Below are 24655 nucleotides of genomic sequence, written 5' to 3' on the forward strand. Positions count from 1 at the left end.
AGGATGACGACAACTTTAACTCTAACTAATTGAATCCCTGCTATCTGTTGGCTCACTGGATTCTTTTTCTTTTTTTGCGACTTTAACGAGGAAACTATCCAATGACAAAAGAACAGTCACGACACTTAGACACAAAACAAAAAAATGCTTTATGCGCGCACGCACACACACACACACACACGTGGTCACAATGCTATAATAATAGTATACGCTCATACGGATGTTGACTATACGAGTGAGGCACGCCAACTGAGACCGAGCATGGGAGACGATTACCCACAATCCCGCAGCGAGAGAGAGAGTGAACCACCATCAGCTCAGTTGTGATCATGTGACGCCCGGCAGACAAAGCATATATGTACTACTCGTATTGCAAGACCTCGCTCGTTTATCAAGTTAAAATTTATTAAAAATATTTGATCATCTTGCAAAAAACTCGCAGAGCAAGTTACTCGCAATCCAAGGTTTTACTGTATACCGATGTCCTAAACCAAACCCCCCCCCCCCCCCCAAAAAAAAAAAACACTTGGTCATTGTGGCCCCTGAATCATCCCCCTTCTCTAATTAGTTCTCTCTCTCCCCTTCACCACCTAGTAGCTAATGTGTGGTGAGCACACTGGCACAATAATGGCTGCTATTGCATTATCTAGGTGGGTGCTACATATTCGTCCCGGTTGAAGTGGTTCTCCTCTGTCTATGTAAAGCACTTTGAGTAGTGAGAATAGAACAATATAAAATGTAATTCTTTTTGTTTTTGTTCTTCATGTTCTTGTTCTTCTAGGGATTGTTGATGACCTCACAGCAGCAGGCATTCGCTGTTTTGGGCCCACTGCAAAAGCCGCCCAGTTAGAAGCCAGCAAGGCTTTTTCCAAGGCATTTATGGATAGGCATGGCATTCCCACAGCTCGCTGGAAGTCTTTCACAAGCGCACAGGAAGCCTGCAGCTTCATAGAAAGGTACGGCTTCTCTTTCTTTTGGTGAATTTTTTTTTTTTTTGTATGGGAATATCTAAGGAGACATTTTTTCTTTCCCTTGATATTTGGTAATTGCATAGCAGGCATTAAATAAAATGAATTGCCCTTAATGACCCAATAAAAAAAATTGGACCTACTATGGACTTTAACCATGTGACGCTAGACAAAACATTACCTGCATTCTCCCAGTATGTGGCCTGTAACACCCGGGGAAATAAGACTATTGATTTTCTGTATGCAAACATTAAAGACGCATACAGCGCCACCCCGCTGCCTGCGCTTGGGAAAGCAGATCATAACCTGGTTCTGCTTCAGCCTCACTATAAACCAAAAGTGAGAGTCCTACCTGTAACCACATGATCATTCAGAAAGTGGACCCTGGAGGCTGAGAATACTCTGAGAGAATGTTTTGGAACTACAGACTGGGATATCCTGCAGGGATCTCTTAGTGAGAACATTGAGGAAGTTGTTGACTGCACTACTGACTACATCAACTTCTGTATGGACATTGTAGTTCCAGTAAGAACTGTACACTACTATGCTAACAACAAGCCATGGATTACAAGTGACATCAAGGGCCTTTTGAACCAGAAGAAAAGGGCTTTTAAAGACGGTGATCAGCATGAGCTCAAGCACGTGCAGAAGGAACTCCGAGTCCAGCTCAGGGTGGTGAAGGAGCAGTACAGGAGAAAGGTGGAGCAGAAGTGCAGAACAACAGCATAAAGGAAGTGTGGGATGGGATGAAGATCATCACTGGCTGCAGCTAGAAGCGGGGTACCACCATCGAGAGAGACGTGAAGAGAGCAAACCAAATGAACTACTTCTTTAACAGGTTTGACCACCCTAACCCACTCTCACTCTCACCTCGGAGTACTGCACCCTCCACACGTCCTTCTGCTGATACCAGCATAGGAGAGACATCCACACCCATAATTACAGAAGCGCAAGTGAGCAGAGAGCTGAGGAGACTTTGTGCCAGCAAAGCAGTGGGTCCAGATGGAGTATCGCCACAACTGCTGCAACAAATGGGGACTGCAATAGGCTGTCGGTTTGCACCTCACTATGCAAACCTATTTACGGCAAAATTGGAGGACGATTTTATGTCCATGTACGTCTAAAAACCAATGTTGTATTTCTGTTCCATAAATGACATCTTCATAATCTGGACTGTCAGTGAGGAGGACCTCCTCCATTTTCATAATGAATTTAATTCTTTCCACCCCAGCATAAAGCTGAAGCTGATTTACTCAAAAACAGAAGTCTGCTTACTTGACAATACCGTTCAACTAAAAGACCACACCCTTGTAACCTTGTGAGAGACAGACCTACCTTATAAGTGACAGCTTTCACCCTAAACGTATAAGGCGCCCCATTATTTTCAGGCAAGCAATACGTTACAACCGTATTTGCTCAGACCCGACAGACCGGGATAAACAACTTCAGGAGCTTAGACAAGATTTCATCAGACAAGGTTATGCCCACAAAACAACACACTGAAATAAAAAGAGCTACTGCCATACCCAGAGACAACCTTCCGGAATATTAAAACATAGACGACAAGAACCGCATCCCCCATAATTCACATAATGAAGCACTTCGAAAAATTCTAAAAGAACTTCAGCCAATGCTACACAATGACGAAACGCTGAAAAATGGATTTCCAGAACCTCCCCTCCTTGCATACAGACAGCTGCCAAACCTGCAGCAACTAATTGTCCAAAGTTCCCTAAGTGAACCAACAGAAGATGGCATAACTCTCTGCCTACAGAAAAGATGCAAAACATGTGCTCACCGTGGAGTTATACCACACTGCCAACTAGAACATTGCATAAAGGGATCATTCTCCTGCAGATCTAATGTGATCTTCCTAATTCTCTGTATGAAATGTCCCAACACTGCACTCTATGTGAGAGCAACTGGACAAACACTCCGCCAGAGAATGGATTTACACAGGTGCCACGTCAAGCATGGCAACACAGATGTTCCTGTAACACCATTTAAAGTCACAGGGCTTATGGGCAACTTCAGAACACAGCAAGAGAGAAAAGAATGGGGAAGTTAAACTGAACACATTACAACATGGTTTGAATAGAGACATGGGTCTTATGGCCAGACAAGAGGATTGTTTGGACTGACACAGACAACCTGACTACAGACCCACATTGTATTGAAAAACTCACCAGAAACCTCAAAAGACTTTGGATAAGATAACTGTCCAACGAAGATCTTAACCATACGTTGTTCTCCTCTCTTACTAAATGAATCTTAGCCTGAAGAGGTCTATTAATTTTTTACATTTAAGATGTCTCACTTAAAGGTTTTCCAACACTATATCTGTCGTTTTGTGTATGTGAACACAGGGAACTCCAGTCTCTGTGTTGTACATCTTGCCTGAAGAAGGGGCCTGAGTTGCCTCGAAAGCCTGCATATTGTAATCTTTCTAGTTAGCCAATAAAAGATGTCATTTTGCTTCACTTCTCACTACATTCATAATGGCTAACCCGGTACAACACCCTAGTACAGGGGTCTCCAACTCCAGTCCTGGAGAGCTACTGTGGCTGCAGGTTTTCATTCTAACACTTCTTAGTTAGTGACCAGTTTTTGCTGCTAATTAACTCTTTGCCTTAATTTGATTTGATGCACAACTTAAGACTCGGGCCTCTTAATTATTTCTTTTTTCCTTAATTAGCAACCAAACAATAGTAAGCCACAAAATGAACCAACACATAAAGAACAACCTGTGTCCATCATGCAATAACTGAAAATAAATATAATAGAATAGAATGCATTTTATTGTCTCTATACACATGTACAATGAGATTAAAAGCAGCTCCTTCAGTGCCGACATGTATGTAGAACACAACAAGTAAATAAACAAATGGTGCAAAAGGTTGCAAAGAAGTTGCAAAAAAGTTCTGCGATGCTATATACATATGGAAAGAATAATAACTATTGCACTATTGGGTTATTGTACATAATTTAAATATTGCACAATAATGATGATCATGTGCAGTAAGTAGTGGATGTTGGACCCTGAGAGTAATGATATTGTACAGTATACAGATATCGCACAGTTATTATTCAGTACTATTTAGATATTGGATATTGCACAGTTGGTGGATAGAAGGAAGTCCAGGGGTTGGGGGGTTTGACTGTGTAGTCAGTGCATGTGTGAGTTTAGAATGGTTATGGCTTTTGGGAAAAAACTGTTCTTGAGTCTGTTTGTCCTTGTTGTGATGCACCTGTAGTGCCTCCCTGAGGGCAGCAGGTCAAACAGATCAGAGCCAGGGTGGGAGCTGTCCTTGATGATTTTTTTTGCTCTGCTGAGGCAGCGGGAGGTGTAAATGTCCATCAGGGAGGGGAGAGGGCAGCTGATGAACTTCTGTGCTGCCTTTACTACTTGGTGAAGCCTCTCCCTGTCTGCCATGGTGCAGCTGCCGTACCATACTGTGATACAGTACGTCAGCAGGCTCTCGGACGAGCGGTAGAAGGTCAGTAGCAGGTTGGAGTCCAGGTTGTGCTTTCTTGATGACTGCTGTGGTGTTGTCTGTCCAGGAGATGTCAGCGGAGATAAGGATGCCTACAAACCGGAAAGTATGGACACTCTCCAAACACTCACCATTGATGTGAAGGGGGGCTAAGTCGGTGCTGTGCCCCCTGAAGTCAACAATGATCTCCTTGGTTTTCTTGGTGTTCAGAGCCAGATTGTTCTTTGAACACCAGGCTGCCAACTTCAGGACCTCCTCTCTGTAAGCTGCCTTGTCTCCCTTTTGAGATGAGTCCGACCACTGTGGTGTCGTCAGCAAACTTGACGATGAGGTTGTTGTTGTGGGCCGGATTGCAGTCGTGGGTCTAGAGACAGTACAGAAGGGGGGCTCCGCACACAGCCTTGTGTGGTACCGGTGTTCAGTGTGCGAATGGAGGAGTGGTGGGGGCTGGAGCCGGTTGGTAAGAAAGTCTTTTATCCAGACACATATGAGAGGGGGGAGGCCAAGAGTGACCAGTTTGGTGATGAGAGTGTCAGGAATGATTGTATTAAAATCTGAGCTGTAATCCGCAAAGAGCATCCGGACGTAGCTCTGCTGCTGCTCCAGATGGCTCGGCACAGAGTGGAGAGCTACGGCGATGAAGGCCTCCTCAGTAATGTTGATCTGCTCAGGTCCACAAAACATTTTGACAGCGCTCTTAAAAAAGAAAATCAACAGTTTTGAAAATGTCTGCCATGGCAGAATGAGCGCCATGGAATTAAATAACGGGTTTAACTAGCAACGAGAATTGGCTTCAAGTTAAGGAACTGAATGAAGGTTGGAGTTTCAGGTCCCAACTTAGTTGATCACCTGTTGGCTCACTTCACATCAAATTGATCTTTTAGGTGCCATTTAAGAAAAAAAGAATCAATTCAGTGGTCAGAGTCTCAAGAAAAGTCAATTAAAATAAAGGGAAATTGTTAATTAGCAGCAAAATCTGGTCACTAATTAAGAAAAGAGTTAGAATGAAAACTTGCAGCCACAGTAGCTCTCCAGGACTGGAGTTGGAGACCCCTGCCCTAATACTACTGATTTCTCTGAAATTAAAGTGGAAAAGTCAATATTTCAAGTTGGTGATGTTGAGCATGGAGTTGGGGAAATTCACAAGTTCATAAAGTTCTCATTTTGTATTTCACAGTGCAGACTTCCCTGCTCTTGTGGTGAAAGCGAGCGGCCTTGCAGCCGGGAAAGGTGTCATTGTAGCCGGAACTAAAGAAGAGGCATGTAAAGCTGTGTGTGACATCTTGCAGGTGGGTTGCCCACTGAGTCTGGGCATCTATTCAGTCCGATCTTTCTTTTAGCCTTTTTGATTAGAGTGGGATTCAGAACGTAGTCTGACCCCATTATTGTGTTGTAGGTTTAATTTTAAATGGATGCATTTTGCATGTTTTTGCACATCAGCATACGTTCAATAACCCGTAACAACAAAGTGAAAACATATTTTCAGAAAGGTTTGCAAATTTATTTAAAGGCAATAACTGAAATCTCTCATTTCTAGAAGAATTGAGACCTTTTTGCTGTGGCTCCTTAGATTGTGCCGAGGTGCATCCTGTTTGCTGTAATTCTCCTTGAGATGTTCCTAGCACTTGACTGGAGTCCACCGGTGTCGGACTGAATCAAATCTGACATGGTTCAGAAAGGCACACCTATACCGCTGTATAGAATGTCTTGTAATTCCAAGCCATGAAGTCTGAGCAACCCTCTGTGGACCTCCACGATCACATTGTGGTGAGGCATAGATCAGGGCAAGGGGATAAAACCATTTCTGAAGTTCCGGTGTTCCCAGGAGTACAATGGCCTCATTTGTAATACGCAAGAACTTTGGAACTACGAGGAATTCCCAAAGGTGTCTGTCTGATGAAACTATTTAATCGGGCAAGGGAGGTGACCAAGAACCCAACAGTCACTTTAATAGAGCTTCACAAGTCTTTTGCTGATTTGATAGAAACTTTCAAAAGGACTACCATCACAGCAGCACTCCATTAACACTAGAATTACCAGAGTCTACGAAAAAACTCGTAGATCCGGCCCACCTTAAAACCGTTCTCACCTCAATTTTGTCTTTTAAATGTGCCGATTAAGACGAGCCAGCAAGCAGCCGGCTATTCCGTCCCCCACCGTTGCAGAACGTTCACTAAGTTCTCCCAGCTCATGCCTTGATTGATTATCTGGGAGTGAAGTGGAGTTTTAGAGTGGAAATAATAGATCGCTATTTGGAACACACGCATTCATGTGTGGTCCGTTTCTACAGTAATCTGTAAGCACATTTTTAAAACAGAAACATTTTTTCATATTTTAGTAGTAAATCACAAAATGTAGTCATAAACTATACAGTGTATGAAGCCTGAATTCCAAAGATCAAGTAAACACTTTCTTTTTCTTTAACCTTTTGTGAAACAGTTTCCGTAGAGTAGAGGTAAGATTTGCTGACTTGTAATCAAGCGTCCCCGGTGTAATCAAGAGTCCCCGGTTTGATCCCGACTACCTCCTATATCTGCTGTTTTCAGTAATGAGCTGCTCTTATTGTTAATATTCTACAGTACATACGTACACTTTGTTTGCGTCTGTAACACACGGTGTACATTTATAGGACTTGTAAAAGTTTCCGTTTTTTTTTTTTTTTACTTCTCTAAATCACGATCACGATACATACTAAGTTGCGGATAGCTGACACAGACTGCTCAGCCAATCAGTGTGCAGCAGGCCTTTTGCGCCTTAGAGACCCGAGTTCGATTCCCTGCTGGAAAGAAAGTGTTATTTTTTTTCTTTTTAACCATATAAAGTGGTATGCACTTTCAGTCAGTCAGATCATTGTATTTTCATGTGGGATGCTCCTTTTTAAAATATTATTTTTAACAATTGAGACTGCAATTAACATGAACAAGTGTTTTTATAACTGTTATTATATAATATATAGTATATAAAAACAGCTAAGGGGATAGATAAATAGCTATAGCGAGTCTCTATTTGATCCAAATAAATAACATGCGAGCTGATTTATTTACTTACTAGACAAAGAGCCCGTTTCTATAACGTAAGATGAAACGGGCACGAGTGGAATATTATAATATATAGATATACAGTATAATAAGTATAAGCACCACAAACCTGATATAGGTGTATTGAATGAATGCGTAATTAGGCCTGGAGCTGTGGTCGAAATCGCCTTTCAGGCCTCTAGAGCTTTAATCGAAGTCGCCTTTCTCTTTGAATTTTCGCGGCGGATCCTGCCACGATGTCGGTCTTGTAAGGTTTTTCGGGCAGCTGCGTAGAAGGTGACTGCGCATTCGTCTTCGGACAGACGTGAGTGAGTGAGTAGACAGGCGAATTATATATAAGATCTTCTTACAGCATAAAGTCACAAGTGAACTGTTGAGCTTCCTCTGTTTGATTGTCAAGGGCATGCTCACAAATTACACGTGTAATGCCACGAAAAATACCTGCTGACACTTTTGTACGCGAGCAATGGTACGAGAATGCAGTTAGACTTTTTTTTGGGCACATACACCACGCTAGTGTTTAGATCTGGACGGTGTAGCGTTGGCGAGCTCTGTAAGCCATGCTGTTTCTTTGAAGGACAGGTGATTGGCAGGATGACGCCGGACTTTCGCCTTTACGCCTGGTGCAGCTGCGTTGTTCTTTTATGTGAGTTGACATTTCTTGCGGGGATGGCTTCTGTGTTCTCCGATCTGAGTTCACCTCTGTTATAGCGCGTCTTTATTTGAAAACAGCAGGGGCGAGCGTGAACGCTAACTTTGACAAGCACTATAAATTTACAGCGGTTGTTACAGACGTAAATCAAATGTATGTTTTTATTGTATAATATTAACAATAATAGTAGCTCTCTACTCAAAACGGTAAACTTGAGAAGCTGCTAGCATTCTGCAGATGAATTATGTTTTGGATATCTACATTGTAATTGTTCTGTCGCTCATTGCATGCTCCATATTTCAGTAATATCGCATTATTATCAAGAGAAAACTTCACAGGGTGCATATTTGCGTATGCCTGAATCCTTCTCCACTCTTTGTTTGCATTTCTTGTTTAGTAATGATGTTTTCTTTTACAGGACAAAGTGTTCGGGTTGGCTGGGGAAACCGTGGTAGTGGAAGAACTTCTGGAAGGAGAGGAAGTATCGGTAAGATTTTTTTTTTTTTTTTTTTTTTTTTTTTTTTTAAGTACACACACTGCTGAGTCTCCTAATTTAAACACAAGTCATGGGATTCTCCCAGCATTGCTGCTATTTCTTGAGGATAACACAAATCTGAATGACTCACCTGTGAGTTAAGCTACAGTATTTGAGAATACTGACATTTATACCATATGGTTATACATATGTCCTGCCACGTGCAAAAGTTCACTGACGACACTGCTATCGTGGGCTGCATCAGGAGTGGGCAGGAGGAGGAGTACAGGAACCTAATCAAGGACTTTGTTAAATGGTGCGACTCAAACCACCTACAACTGAACACCAGCAAAACCAAGGAGCTGGTGGTGGATTTTAGGAGGACCAGGCCCCTCATGGACCACGTGATCATCAGAGATGACTGTGCAGAGGGTGCAGACCTATAAATACCTGGGAGTGCAGCTGGATGATAAATTAGACTGGACTGCCAATACTGATGCTCTGTGTAAGAAAGGACAGAGCCGACTATACTTCCTTAGAAGGCTGGCGTCCTTCAACATCTCAATAAGACTGTATTTTGTATTAATCATGCTGCAGAGAGCTATATGATTTATTAAGTCTATATGATTTGTTTCTCATTTAGGTAGAAAAAGAATTAAGCTTGTGCACAGAATATGAGACTGACTTGCATTCTTTTATGAGAAAATGCTGACCTCTTGATACTAACAGAACACCCTGTGATATTATAAATCAATGTGAAAGTTTCTGAATTCCTTCTTAAAGTTATTTGAGTCTATTTCTTAAAACTGTGAGTGACCTGATAGATAGATAGATAGATAGATAGATACTTTATTAATCCCAATGGGAAATTCACATTCTTCAGCAGCAGCATACTGATACAATAAATAATATTAAATTAAAGAATGATAACAATGCAGGTGAAAAACAGAAAATAACTTTGTATAATGTTGAATGTTAACGTTTACCCCTCTGGGTGGAATTAAAGAGTCGCATAGTTTGAGGGAGAAACGATCTCCTCAATCTGTCAGTGGAGCAGGACAGTGACAGCAGTTTGTCGCTGAAGCTGCTGTTCTGTCTGGAGATGATACTATTAAGTGGATGCAGTGGATTCTCCATAATTGATAGGAGCCTGCTGATAACCTCTTTATCTGAAAGAAGCAATGTACACATTCCAATTCAGTGAGTAGTAAGCTATTATAATTTATGTATAACCTCAAAATGAACTGCCATGTATATATTTTTTTGTTTAATACATGAAGAACGTATATAGAGGGAGGCCCCACGTTAGATTGCAGATTGTCTGCTCTGAGCAGCAGTCTCTTTATCTCACCAAGAATAAAGAAATTGCTTTTTATTTTATATTGGTGTCCATTTCTTTGTCGTTCCCGACTTTCAGCGACCACATTAGGAATCGGGCAGAAGGAAACTTGTTCACTTTGCCCTTTTATTTACTGTTCAGCAAATTCTGAAAAGGGAGAAGCCTGCACAACAGTCTATTAAGGGACAATGCCCTGGGCAGAGGTTGGCAGCAAGTGGTCAAAGAATATGAGCAGAGGTCTATTTTTATAAACAACTAAATTTACATAACAGTGCTGAATTAAAGCATACACATTATGTGGCATTTACTCGAATTGGTTAAAAGACATGAAATATTCCTGGCAGAGATCAGGGCTAGCTTCAATAGCCCAAAATAAAAGTCTTGTTTCGCTATATTCTTGTTCTTCTTGCATCTCTCAGGTTTAGCCCTCACCCTTGAAATTTCTGTGTATGTGACAACTGTCCAGTCTTTGTTGGCAGCAGCACATCTGCTGATTTTCTTAATCCCACTAGAACATCCCTTGTATGACATCAACCATCTCCTAGTACATTCTCGTCTTTTGTTGTTCACCAGACCTTTATCTGGTTTGGTGAGATGCTTGAACAGCTTTCTGACATTTTTTTTAACCCTTTTTGCTACTTCTAAGGCAGATGCAATATTTTTAATGCGGAAGCATAATAACAATCTTACCATGTGAACCCTAAGTCTAATTTTTCTTCCACATGACATGATAACTTTTCTTGGGGTGGATTGGAAGTTACAAAGACCTCATAGTTTATTTACACAAAAATGCAATGTGCCGTTTGCTTTTATGCAAAGCCTTTAAGTGTGTTATCAATTAGTTTTTGTGCTGTTTTTCTGAACAGTTGTTTATAAAAGGCCACATTAATCTCTTATATATATTTATCTTCTGGTTCATCCTGCTTCCTCTTCAAAACTGGTCCAGCCCACACGCAGCTGACACGGCATTTCTCGATTCCTATTCCTGCTCTTCCAAACCCTTCCCCACGCTGCCTGAGGCCTCCCATACACCCTCAAGCCGCTTTTCTCGATTCCTATTCCTCCTTTGGACTACCGCATTCCCCGCTCCTCTCTCATGATCCCATTGGTGTCATGTCACCGCCCTATATCTAGCCTGACCGCGTGACCTTTCACTTCAGCCATGTGTGCGCCTGGGAGTCTTTTCCGTAGCCTGCTACAGGAACGTACTCTGTTGACCATTGGCATTGGTTTCACTCCTTGCTATTGGTTTCGCTCCTTCCTATTTTCATTATACTGCGACGGTTGTTTCCTAAGCCTTTGTTATAAAATGAACGACAGTATCTTCTCTGTTGACGGGTTTTTGTACAACGTCATCTTATGGTTTATACACTTTTATTCCCTTACAGAGACATTGGCTGGCACAAAGATTTACAACATGTTCCCGATTTAAAAGAACCGCCAAGCGAATAAGGCTTACTCAATGCCAGTTTTACGCGTACAGATTAGCAATGAGGAATACATTTAGCATTTTGCACTCCAGCGACAAACTATTCCAACAGTACGTCGTAGATGCGTATGTTAAAACAGAGGGCGCACGTCTCAACTATCTCAGATTAGATCAACAAGGTCTGCGCGTGGAACAATACAAAGGACTATCAGACGCACTGCAAGCAAACACTGAGAATAACGTACGTGTAGGCAAAATGATCATACTTTACGGTGATATTAATTTGTCAACTGTGACTCCTCAAGAACTTGCTGCAAGAGCAATACTGAGCGTCGCAAACGACGATTCTCTACATACAAGGGGGCTCCGCCCCCTGCTCGCTTCGCTCGCCTACCCTCGGTGTTGGGTAACCCGAAATACATTGATGAATGTATGAGATATATTGGAGTGTAAAGGTGCAGATGATGAACAAAGGAAGTATATTTATTAATCCTAATGAATGTCCACCAATAGTGGACTCATTACAGAATGCGTTGTCAGGTAATTCGCGGAATTGTTTATCGGCCGTCTGTCGTTCCTTTCTTTGCCGTTTATCTATTCACTCTGCTGTTTGAGAGGCGCGTTGTAGGCGCCTATGTTCATTAATTGTATTCAGGCGGGCTCACTTTTGTGTGTATCTCCGTAAGTTGAGGTCGTTCGTTTTGAACCCGTGCCTGCTTTGCTTCCGCGGTTTCAGACGCGCGTTGTAGGTGCCCACGTCTATTGTTTTTATCCATGCGGGCTCGCATCTTTGTGGACCTGTGGGGCCTGCGTAGGTGTGTTAGAAGCGCGTGGACCATGCTGTGTAGTGTGGCCGTTTAGTTCAGAAGTGCGTTGTAGGCGCATGCGCCTTTCGTACTTTCACGCGCCTTCCGTACAATCTTTGTGGACCTGTGGGGCCTCCGTAGCCTCTTCCGTTTGACTTTGGGGTGCAGCGCGGAATCCTCTTTTTTGTGTGGCGCGTTGCCTCATTTCTTATTTACGTTAGTTGAGCTCCTTCGTTTTTGAGCTGTGACTCCTTTGTTCTCGGTGGATCAGACTTCGCTCGCTGTCCGCGCCTGTGCACTATGTCTCCTGCGTCCATGGGCATGCCATGTACCTGCGTCCATATCCGGTTTACCATTCTCGGTTAGTAATATGGATTAACAACAAACTTCTTCATCTTATACAAGGTGAAAAAGTGACCTTCAAGAGTGTAGATACAGTAGTCAGTGACGATCCTAATGATCAACTAACATACCCACAGGAGTTTCTACACACCCTCACACCAACTGGCGTGCCTCCCCATATCCTTCATCTGAAGGTAGGAGCTGTAGTTATGCTCCTCCGAAATATTATGCCATCAAAAGGTCTTTGCAACGGAACAAGACTCATCGTTACCCGAATACACACAAATATTATTGAGTGCAAACTGATCGCTATCCAAAATTCTTAAACAATCTTCATTCCCAGAATCTCTCTCCTTCCTTCTGACACCAATCTCCCTTTTACATTTAAACTCACACAATTCCCACTCAGACTCGCCTTCTCCATGACTATCAACAAGTCCCAAGGACAAACGTTTGCAAAGATTTGCGTTAATCTACAACAACCAGTCTTCAGCCACAGTCAGTTGTTCGTGGCTTTTTCTAGGGTTAGATCTTTCGACTCATTATCTGTCGTCACCACCAAAACACCTATTCACAATGGCGTCTTTCAAGAAGTATTTATTTCTTCTTGATTTCTGAATTCCTTTCTCACCATTTTCCGTTCCTATTCTTACACCGCCGTATGCTACGGCGGGCGTCAGCTAGTATGTATAGAATTGCAATTTATTGGAGTAAGTTAATTGTATTGAGTTACATAACATACTGTACAGTCTGACTAACAACACCACCCTTTAAAAAAACCCATTTTGTCACTGATGACGTATTTGGGCGCATTGTGCCTGTGGGATCTCTGACACCGTATCTGCCTTCCACGATGTCGAATCTGCGATTGCTAATCATGTTGTTCACAGGTGATGTGTGAGGTGGGTCCAGCTCCGCCAATCAGAACGCGAGATATCTGAAATTGCATCATTTGTGTGCCTGTCGGGTCAGTTGCGCCTGTCGGAGTGTTAAATTGGAATTTTGACATGGGGGTCATACTGAGTTAACTCCTCCCCTGCCCTCCATTCCTGTTTCAAAGTGCCCACTTATTTGTGTTGTTTTGTGCAGCTCTCTATCCCAGTAATTTTCCCATGAACCATCTCTCTCTGTTTTTGCCAGTGCTTGTGTTTTAGTGATGGCTACACAGTGGCCCCAATGCCCCCAGCTCAAGACCACAAAAGACTTCTCGATGGAGACAAAGGCCCCAACACTGGTGGAATGGGAGCTTACTGTCCAACTCCGCAGGTATGTATATCTTTTCAGTAAGCCTGTTTGAGGTTATAATTTTAGTTAGGTGGTCCGTGTAACAGTTTTTAATATTTCTACACAGTTATGTTAGTCATCAGAGTTGTGGAACGTAGGCCTATCTCATCCTCATCCTCATCATGTGAATGTGGGGTTCATTAGATGATTAGGTGGAGTTGACATTTTTTAGGAAAGTCTTAGGAAAATTACTAGAACATAGGGAGAGCAAGTAATCAACATGACGAAGGTACTGCCATTGAGAATTTAAATTCTGTAAGACAACAATGCTATGTTATGATTTTCTGCCACAGCAAAGCACACATATGTATGCGGGCCAGCCTTGACAACCACCACAGAAACTTTAACTGGCCAGTCTAGAAAGGGCTCACCCCAACCCAGCTAGTCCACAATTGCTAGGTGATGCTTTGGTATATGCTAGGGCCAAAAATGGAGAAACTGGCCTTTTAAAGGTTAAGGAAAAGTTAACCCCTCAAAGTTGCTGGATATATCATGGCCGGCCTGTACACTGGTATTGTGAGTGCTGTGCAGAGTGGAGGAAGAACCACCTCTCAGTTGATTCTGGGGTCCATCAGGGGGTGTGTTCTGCTCCTACTCTGTTCAATGCTTACTTGGACTGGATGTTGAGCAGGGTTGTGGGATCCAGCGGCTGGGGGAGGTATCTGTTGGTGAAGAGACATTCACTGATCTTGAGTTTGCTGACGATGCAGTGATCTTCGTGGAGTCAATGGAGGCTCTGATCAGATGAGAGGCTGAGTGAGGAGTCTGTGTGTCTGGGCTGGCGAGTATCCTCATTAAAAACCAACAGCCAGACCTTTAACACTAGAATTACCAGAGCCTACGAAAAAACTCGTAGATCCATCCCACCTTTAATCGCTTCTTAAATCTGTTCGCACCTCTCTGCCAGTGTCCTTTGTCCTCTAAATGTGCAGATAAAGACAAGCTGCAAACAGCTGACTATTCCATCCCCCCACCGACAAACGTGCACAATTGCCTTGATTGATTATCTGGGAGTGAAGTGGAGTTTTAGAGTGGAAATAATAGATCGTTATTTGGAACACACGCAGTTCATGTCTGTTCCGTTTTCTACAGTAATCTGTGTAAACACATTTTTAAAACAAACGTTTTTCATATTCTAGTAATAAATGACAAAATGTAGGCATAAACTATATAATGTATGAAGCCTGAAGTCCAAATATCAAAGAAACACTTTCACAAAAGGTACAAATATAACAGAACAAGTGCGCTTTTATTCAAAAATATAACTACAGAAAAAAAAAGCCGCCTTAGTGTGCAACATTGACACTCATTTACTACGACGGCCCCGTGGCACAACAGTATCGGTTGCTGACTGGGAATCAAAAAGTCATGAGTTTGATCCTACTCGACTCCCTTTTGAGAAGTGAACTGCTCTTATTTTTTTACTATTTTAGAATAAAAAGATACATTTGATTTCAGTCTGTAACAGCCGGTGTAATTTATGATATTTGTAAAGGTTAGCTTTGTTTTTGTTTTTTTATTCACTTTTCATTCTTCCTACCCCATCTGACACTGCTGATTTCACATAAAGACGCGCTATAGCTCTGCAGTGTATCACGATACATACGACCGCGTGTTTTTTTTCTCCCCAGTCTTGCCAGTCCCCACATGTTGCTGTATGCTGTTTCTTTTGTACTCCAGGACATGCAGAGGAAAGCATAGTAAAGAGCAGTAACTTCAGTGCTACATGCAATCATCAGACACTCCCCATCTGACACTGCTGTTTTCACATAAAGACGCGCTATACTGTAGCTCAGGGGTAGGCAACGTCGGTCCTGGAGTGCCACAGTATGTGCAGGTTTTTGTTCCAACCCAGTTCCTTAATGAGAACTCAATTATTGCTGATGAAGCACATATTGCTTAAGTGACATTTTAATGCTTCATTTTAGTGGTCTCGCTTGTTAAGGTTCTCCAACCTTAATTGCTTATTTCAATCTTAAACTGCTGCATTCAGTGTTTTAATTGCTCCTTATTAGCAATAAGATGTAAAAACAGGGGTAGGCAATGTCGGTCCTGGTGAGCCGCAGTGGCTACAGGTTTTCATTCAACCCAATTGCTTAATTAGAAACCAATCATTGCCAATCTCAGACCTTATATAATTTTATGGCTTGTTAGTCTGTGCAATGTAAGGCTCTTATATCATAGATTTTTTTCCTTTCCAAGGATATCATCCAAATGATTTGAAGCCTAAAACAGATCATTTTCAGTCTGTCACATTTTTCTATTAAGTGTTTTATTAAATCAAACCGTGCATGATGAACACACACAGATGTAATTGGAAAAATGCTAGCTGGAGAACTGCTGGCTTCTTTGTCTTTTACATCTTATTGCTAATAAGGAGCAATTAAAACACTGAATGCAGCAGTTTAAGATTGAAATAAGCAATTAAGGTTGGAGAACCTTAACAAGCGAGACCACTAAAATGAAGCATTAAAATGTCACTTAAGCAATATGTGCTTCATCAGCAATAATTGAGTTCTCGTTAAGGAACTGGGTTGGAACAAAAACCTGCACATACTGTGGCACTCCAGGACCGACGTTGCCTACCCCTGCTGTAGCTCACCCAAGGAGTGCCCTTCCTATATTTACGACATGTGTACTTTTGTTGCAGTGTACACACCCCTCTGTGCTATGGTTCCTATTACACTGAACAAGCACCTGTAATTTGCAGCTCTGTTCATTATCTCAAAACAAATATATGTGACGTTTTGAAGAAATCATTTTATGATGCGAATAGTACCAATCAGAAAACATTGTTGAAGTAATGCAATATTATTTGAAAACGAACAGCATCAGATTGTGTGTGATTTATACTGGCACTGTTACTTAGAGTCAGATCAGAAGCTGAATAAGCTCCTGTTCTGACTCTAAGTAAAAAAGCATGAATTAATCAACAGAAATAACCACGATCGAAATTTTAAACTTAACGATTTACAGTGCATACCAATTTATAAATTTTATGTCCGTTTGAGGCTACAAAGAAAAAAAAAACACTTCCTCCCCAGCAGGGAATTGAACTCGGGCCTCTACGGCGAAGCCGTGCTCTGAGCCAGCAAATCTCAGCGTTACGCCACGGATGGTGTTGATACAGCCTTGAACCTTTTGTGAAAGTGTTTATTTGATGTTTGGCCGTCAGGCTTCACACATTCTATAGTTTATGCCTACATTTTGTAACATTTATTACTAAAATATGAAAAAGTTTCTGTTTTAACAATGTGTTTACACAGATTACTGTAGAAAACGGAACACACATGAAATGCGTGTGTTCCAAATAACGATCTATTATTTCCACTCTAAAACTCCACTTCACTCCCAGATAATCAATCAAGGCATGAGCTGGGAGAAGTTTGTGCACGTCGTGTGGGGGGATGGAATAGCCGGCTGCTTGCAGCTTGTGTTTATCAGCACATTTAGATGACAAAAGAGAGGTGAGAACGGTTTTAAGGTGGGCCGGATCTACGAGTTTTTTCGTAGACCCTGGTAATTCTAGTGTTAATGACCTCTTGGGCACGGCCATCAGCAGTGTGTCTGTCTGCGGAGAGAGTGTCAACCTCGTCAAGAGGTTTACTGACCTCGGCAGTGACATTCATGTCTCTGGTGACTCTTCCTATGAAGTCAGTAGACAGATTGGGAGAGCATGGGGGGAGTTGGGTCATGAGGTCGCAGGAAAGGGGTGTGTGACGCTCCTGATATCTCTGCAGCAGGGTGAAGGTACAAGTCTTTAGAGTCCTGGTGCTTTCTGTTTTGCTATATGGTTGCGAGACATGGACACTGTCCAGTGACCTGAGATGAAGACCGGACTCCTTCGGTACTGTGTCTCTTTGGAGAATCCTTGGGCACCTCTGGTTTAACTTTGTGTTGCTCATGGAGTCCCAAATGAGGCACATTACCTGCACTGTGAAACACAAAAACTGCACATATATTGTGTAGTGTGCGGCCAGGGCTCTTGCCCGGCTTTGACACCTCCATGCTGGGAGGACCAGGGTTGCAAGAGTGGCCAGAGCGTCACTAGATGGCAAAGACCCCCCCATGCACCTGGAGCTCTTCTGGGTGCATTATAAAAGGAGCCAGCAGCCACTACTCGGCGAGCAAGAGTTGGGAGGAGGAGTGACAAAGCTTGACCTGAGGAGTAAAGGAAGGGGTTAATTGTGCATTGTGCTGTGCTTGGACTGTGTTATACAGTCATATGAAAAAGTTTTGGACCCCCTCTCAGCCTGCATAATAATTGACTCGACTTTCAACAATAACGATAACAGTAGTACGTCTTTCATTTCCTAGGAACATCTGAGTAAAGCGGTGTTTTCCGAACAAAGATTTTTAGTGACGCATTATTTAGTTGTATGAAATTAAATCAAATGTGACATACTGGCTGTGCACAAATGTGGGTCCCCTTGTCATTGTGCTGATTTGAATGCCTGTCACTGCTCAGTGCTGATTACTTGGTTGGATGAGCTCGTTACGCCTTGAACTTCATAGACAGGTGTGTCCAATCATGAGATATAAAGATATTTAAGGTGGTCAATTACAAGTTGTGCTTCCCTTTGACTCTCCTCTGAAGAGTGACAGCATGAGATCCTCAAAGCAACTCTCCAAAGATCTGAAAACAAAGATTGTTGAGTCTCCTGGTTTAGGGGAAGGCTACAAAAAGCCATCTCAGTGGTTTAAACTGTCAGTTTCAACTGTAAGGAATGGAAATGGAAATGGAAGGCCACAGGCACAGTTGCTGTTAAACCCAGCAGGTTTGGCAGGCCAAGAAAAATACAGGAGCGGCATATGAGCAGGATTGTGAGAATGGTGACAGACAACCCACAGATCACCTCCAAAGACCTGCAAGAACATCTTGGTGCAGATGGTGTATCTGTACATCGTTCTACAATTCAGCGCAATTTGCACAAAGAACATCTGTATGGCAGGGTGATGAGAAAGAAGCCCTTTCTGCACTCACGCCACAAACAGAGTCTCTTGTTGTATGCCAATGCTCATTTAGACAAGCCAGATTCATTTTGGAATAAAGTGCTTTGGACTGATGAGACAAAAATTGAGTTATTGGGTCATAACAAAAAGCACTTTGCATGGCGGAAGAAGAACACTGCATTCCAAGAAAAACACCTGCTACCTACTGTCAAATTTAGTGGAGGTTCCATCATGCTGTGTGGCTAGTTCAGGGCCCTTGTTAAAGTCGAGGGTCGGATGAATTCAACCCAATATCAACAAATTCTCAAGGATAATGTTCAAGCGTCAGTCACAAAGTTGAAGTTACGCAAGGGTTGGATATTCCAACAAGACAATGACCCAAAACACAGTTCAAAATCTACAAAGGCGTTCATGCAGAGGGAGAAGTACAATGTTCTGGAATGGCCATCACAGACCCCTGACTTGAATATCATCGAAAATCTATGGGATGATTTGAAGCAGGCTGTCCATCACATTGGACTGAACTGGAGAGATTTTGTATGAAGAATGGTCAGAAATACCTCCATCCAGAATCAGACACTCATCAGAGGCTATAGGAGGACAGCGTCTAGAGGCTGTTAGATTTACAAAAGGAGGCCCAACTAAGTATTGATGTCATATCTCTGTTGAGGTGCCTACATTTATACACCTGTCTAATTTTGTTATGATGCATATTGCATATTTTCTGTTAATCCAATAAACGTAATGTCACTGCTGAAATACTACTGTCTCCATAAGGCATGTCATATATTAAAAGGAAGATCAGCCAATGAGAAACAAACATCCAAAACATTAAGAGGGGTACCCAAACTTTTTCATATGACTGTATGTTATGATCCATCTGGGTACAAAAACAGGAAACTTAGTATTAAAGAAAGGTTATGCCATAAATAAAACATTTTTCTCTTAAGGGGTTATATAAAATACCAAGAAATACATTTATGATAGTGAATAATAAAATAACAGTGTCAGCTTTGAAGAATAAGCTCAGAAGGATATGAGACTCGGACACATGCCAGGTGCACATTGGACCAGGGTTCAGCTTCAACTCTTACACAGGCTTCATGGGAATTGGAGTTTGGTGCAGCCCTGTTGGGATCCGCAGGCGTCGCCAGGGGGTGCTGCAACAGGAGCTGCTGAGCCCTTTTGGACAGTTCTGCCACCACACCCGGAAGTGCTTCCGGAAACGAGTAACCATGCTGCTGCTGGAAACGAGTAATCGTGCACCTGGAGCACTTCTGGGTGCGTTTATAAAAGGAGCCAGCAGCCACTACTCGGTGAGCCAGAGTCGGGAGGAGGAGCGACCAAGCTTGACCCGAGGAGTAAAGGAAGGGATTAATTGTTTGTGCATTGTGCTGTGCTTGGACTGTGTTATACAGTACTTGTGGGGAACGGGGAAGAAAATAAAAAAATCTGTGTGCCTTGAACTTGTGTCCCACGCTTGTCTGTGTTGGGTTCAGCTGGCGGTGCCAGCCTGGTGGGCCACAATTGATATAAAATAAGGACACAAGACGGACAGGAAGTAAAACATATAATAGAAGAGACCAGCAGTTTATCTGTGCAAAGATATGCTGTATTAGAACTCTAATAGCCAGTAAACAGTTTAGTGATGCCAAGTCCTTAAGAATGATGTCCAATGCTGTGTGAAGTTGCGTGTTGTTGCTCCAGGTCAAGTGGAGGACTCTTCTGGAGTTGAAGTGCACTGTTGTGCTACATGGTCATTTACCTGTGGTGGTGTGGCACATCTTCGACTGTTCTCAGGTCGCTGTTGGGCTCTTTGCTATGCCCACTCCAGTTTCACAGAGCAAAGCGTTACTCTTTCTTACACAAGAGTGTAGAATCTGAAGTTCCCTTCCTGAAGTAATGGCATTTTCTCAATCTTCTTAGACTGGGCTCAGTCACTGGTGTAGAGCTTGGCTTGCCAGAGTGAATCATCTTGGAACTCATTCAGGGTGTCCAGCTCCAAGGCTCTGTGGAGAGTAACATACAGGCCACGTTTAGTGTGTGAATGTGTCGCTCCACAGAGAGTGGGTGACTTCTCTCCCCAAACAGAGCAGCTCGTTGGCTCACTATCCTAACAGATTGTACATTTTCAGCTCATCACCTTTCAAGCCCCCACACATGAGGTGAATGCAGCTCGTTCTGAAGGGAGGCTGTGATTGGATCAAGGTCCTTTCCGGTGCCTGTTTATATTAAGGTTTTATTTTATCCATGATTACACGCATGAAATGAATGTCAATTTGGGATCCTTTATGGCTGAAGGAGTCTCTGCAGAGGTGTGAGCTCATCTCCGATTTACACCTTTGTTATTAGATGAAGTATGGAACTGACCGGAGTGGAGGTACAAGCTGCAGTTCAGCCATTCATGAGGGAAGGGGTGCAGGTGAATTTCTGCATCCCTGTTAAATGTGTGGTCTCGTGTGCCTCTAAATGTGTAGCAGAATGGTGCAATGCCCATTTTGTCCAACTACTGTAATAAACTAGCAGTAAATTATTAAACCATGCAGAATGCATTGACGTTAATAGACTTATGTATATACTTCATATACATACTGAGACAGATGGCCATCTGATATTGGCTTGTGCGTTTTTTTGTAGGATCCGATTTTTTGCTGCCTCCGTGTCTCTGCACGTTTTCGCGCTTTCATGTGAATTAGAATATTTTTTGTTGTCAATTTAGGTGCCACAAGATTTACTTCTGCAGATTAAAGAGACGGTTCTGCAAAAAACTGTGGATGGAATGAGGCAAGAAGGAAATCCATATATTGGTAAGCAAAAAGACTTTTGAAAAATTATAAAGTACGCAGTTTTTGAATTGCGTGGGATTTTTTTGTTTGAAGGTTGTCAGCACTGTTCCTATCATTTTCGTTATCTATTATCACTCCGATTAGAAGACCATTTGTCGTTTTTCCATTTAGTAGCCATGGAGCGGTTCAGTATCGAGCAACACATTCTTATTGTGAAAACTCGTTACAAAAACGGGGAGTGCTACGCAGAGACTGTCCGTAAACTTTGCGCGATCTTTGAATGTGACAATGCCCCTACCGCAACAACAGTTTCGAGGTTGGTACAGAAATTCGAAGAATCTGGGTTAGTTGCTACCAGAAAATTGCCCGGTCGAAACTGTAATGTTCGAACGCAGCAAAACATTGCGGTAGTGCAAGACAGTGTGAATGTGAGCCCCGTGAAGTCGCTTCGCCGTTGTTCACAACAGCTGGGTATGTCCCCATCTTCGGTGTATCGAATACTGAAAAAAGATCTTCATATGCACCCCTACAAGATTCAGTTGACACAAGAGCTGAAACCAGCAAATCATGCAAAATGGCGAAGATTCGCCGATTGGATTTTGGAACAAGAGGGCGACAATTTTTCAAAAAGAATAATCTTCAGTGACGAGGCACATCTCCATCTCTCAGTGTATGTCAGCAAACAAAATTGCCGCATTTGGGGTGACGAAAACCTGAAAGTGATCCGAGAGCACGAAATACATCCTCTACGAGCCACGGTTTGGTGTGGTTTTTGGGCAGGAGGCGTGATTTGGCCCCCTTCTTTTTTGAAGATGATGATGGAAATTCAGTTACTGTAAATGGCAACCGTTATCGGGACATGATCACTAACATTTTGTGGCCTGCTCTGGAAGAAATGGAGGATGACAGAATTGATGAAATGTGGTTTCAGCAGGATCGGGGCTACTTGCCATAAACCCCGGGAGGCAATCAGCTTGATTCGTGAGAAAATCCCTGAGCATCTGATCTCGCCTTCACGGCGGCGACGACCAAGAATAGCCTCTGAGGTCATGTGACCTCACACCTCTTGTGACTTCTTTTTATCGGGATATGTGAAGTCACAAGTTTACGTGAACAAACCTCAAAACGACTGCCGAACTGAAGAGGGAAATTCAATGGGTAATTGGCGAAATCAACAGGGACGTCTGCGAAAGAGTTATCGTTAATTTCAACGATCGGATGACTGCCTGCAGAGAAAGTGAAGGTGGACATATGCTCGATATCATTTTTCATTATTAAATCGAGGTATATGTTGAATGAAATTAAATTTAAAATTTTGAATTTTGCTTCGATTTTGGCTAATAACTGCATACTTTATAAAACACCCTCTAAAATCAAAACGGAAAACAAAGACAAGTTCTGATTGGTAAGCAAAAAGACTTGTATCACTGTACGGTTAAAAATAAATAAAAATGAAATACAAACAAAACAAAGAGAAGTCCTGATTGGTTCACTTTCATACAGTATATTGGTAAGCAAAAAGTCTTGTATCACTGTACGGTTAAAAGTAAATTTAAATAAAAACAGAAAACAAAGACAAGTTCTGATTGGCTCACATCTTATACTCGAGTGGTTAAAGACTCGGTTATGAAGAATGCCAAAGCCAGGGGTCTTTAAGTATTCAATGTGACATCTCTGGAGCATCCCCTCAAATGGGGGAACACAACAAGGTGTTTATTGACCTCCAGCTTTGCTGATAGAAGCAAATTTTAAAATTGTCCATGTTTCTTCCCTGTAATTTGTAACAAATGTCTTCATTTGTTTGATGTTGATCGTTTCTCCACCCTCTCTTTTTCCCTTGATCGGAACTTCTCTCATTCTAATAACTGCATTACTATAGGATTCATCTGGCCAACTCTCTGATTTTTTTCACTCATCTTTAAAACCTTCTTGTCTTGAAAATCTATTGACTACTTTTAAAAGAAAAATGACAAGTAGATCGTACAGAGAGATGTTCCTACACCAGGGAATCCTTAAAATGACCTGAAGTTTTCACCCACTACATCAGCGTTTCTCAACCTTTAAGTATTTGCGGCCCGAGTTTTAGTTGCGCCCCCTAACGTTTTTTTGAAACCTTAATAAAATTTATTCCTATATTTTTTGCTGCCGATACACTGCTACAAGTTTAACATTTCCCTACGAATAGCGAAATTACGCCACATATGGTAACATTCGCACCCTCTTTTTTGTTACTTTGCGGCCCCACAGTCTGAGAACCGCTGCACTGCATCACTAATGCTAGACCCTTTGACTCCATAGATGATCTAAGACCTAATGAATGCCAAAGTGGTAGCATAGGCTGCACTGTTGCAAAAACTACGAGCCTATAATAGACCATTTAATGAAGTACATCTTCTTCATCATGGCCTAAATTGAATGAAGTGTTAATCTGACAAGAGGGGTGGGATAGGAGAGCACCAAAGATCAGCTGTTTGAATTATTTGTATCCACTGATTGGTTTATATGATATGTATATGTTCTCCTATAGGGGTTCTGTATGCTGGTCTTATGCTAACCAAAGACGGTCCCAGAGTACTAGAGTACAACTGCAGATTTGGAGACCCGGAATGCCAGGTATGTTTGAGATGGTTGGAAGTCTTCACCATGAATTCACACTACTTCAATAATCAGTTTTATTATTACTCCATTATGGGCATGTGTGCATATAAAGTATTACAAAATACATTCTTAAGATTATATTTATTAGAAAGTACTGTATAGGAATCTGCATAGCAAGTCTAGCAATTCAGGTTCTCCGGCTGTGGCAGTGCATGTTCTTGGGATCTGCTTAATAAAATGCATTCCTTCTGCTTTTCCATTTTTAAATGTTCTCGGACAGTACTGTGGCTATGGACCTTTCTATAGCAGGGGTCCTCAATCACACTCCTGGAGGGCCGCAGTGGCTGCAGGTTTTTGTTCTAACCCGGTTGCTTATTTAGAAAGCAATTCTTGCCAATAATTTAATTTCATGGCTTGTTGGTGCTTTAACTCTTCTATGTCAGGTAATTCTGATATCCTAGATATTGTTTCCCTTTCTAAGGATATCATGC

General features: G+C 42.2%; 2 protein-coding genes across 2 annotated transcripts in view; both read left to right on the forward strand.

Annotated features, from left to right (window-relative positions):
- The window catches only part of dnajc28 (DnaJ (Hsp40) homolog, subfamily C, member 28), a 1235492-nt gene that overhangs the window by 869798 nt on the left and 341039 nt on the right, over positions 1–24655 (forward strand). The window lies entirely within an intron of this gene.
- gart (phosphoribosylglycinamide formyltransferase) overlaps positions 1–24655 on the forward strand; it is a 156723-nt gene that overhangs the window by 34044 nt on the left and 98024 nt on the right. Inside the window, exons 4-9 of the mRNA XM_028790419.2 lie at positions 782–956; positions 5640–5751; positions 8571–8639; positions 13684–13809; positions 21500–21587; positions 24094–24179. Coding sequence (XP_028646252.1) covers positions 782–956; positions 5640–5751; positions 8571–8639; positions 13684–13809; positions 21500–21587; positions 24094–24179 — 656 coding nt within the window. The remainder of the gene's footprint in view (positions 1–781; positions 957–5639; positions 5752–8570; positions 8640–13683; positions 13810–21499; positions 21588–24093; positions 24180–24655) is intronic.

Source organism: Erpetoichthys calabaricus, chromosome 4, assembly GCF_900747795.2.
Source record: "Erpetoichthys calabaricus chromosome 4, fErpCal1.3, whole genome shotgun sequence".
In the NCBI taxonomy this organism is placed as follows: Eukaryota; Metazoa; Chordata; class Cladistia; order Polypteriformes; family Polypteridae; genus Erpetoichthys; species Erpetoichthys calabaricus.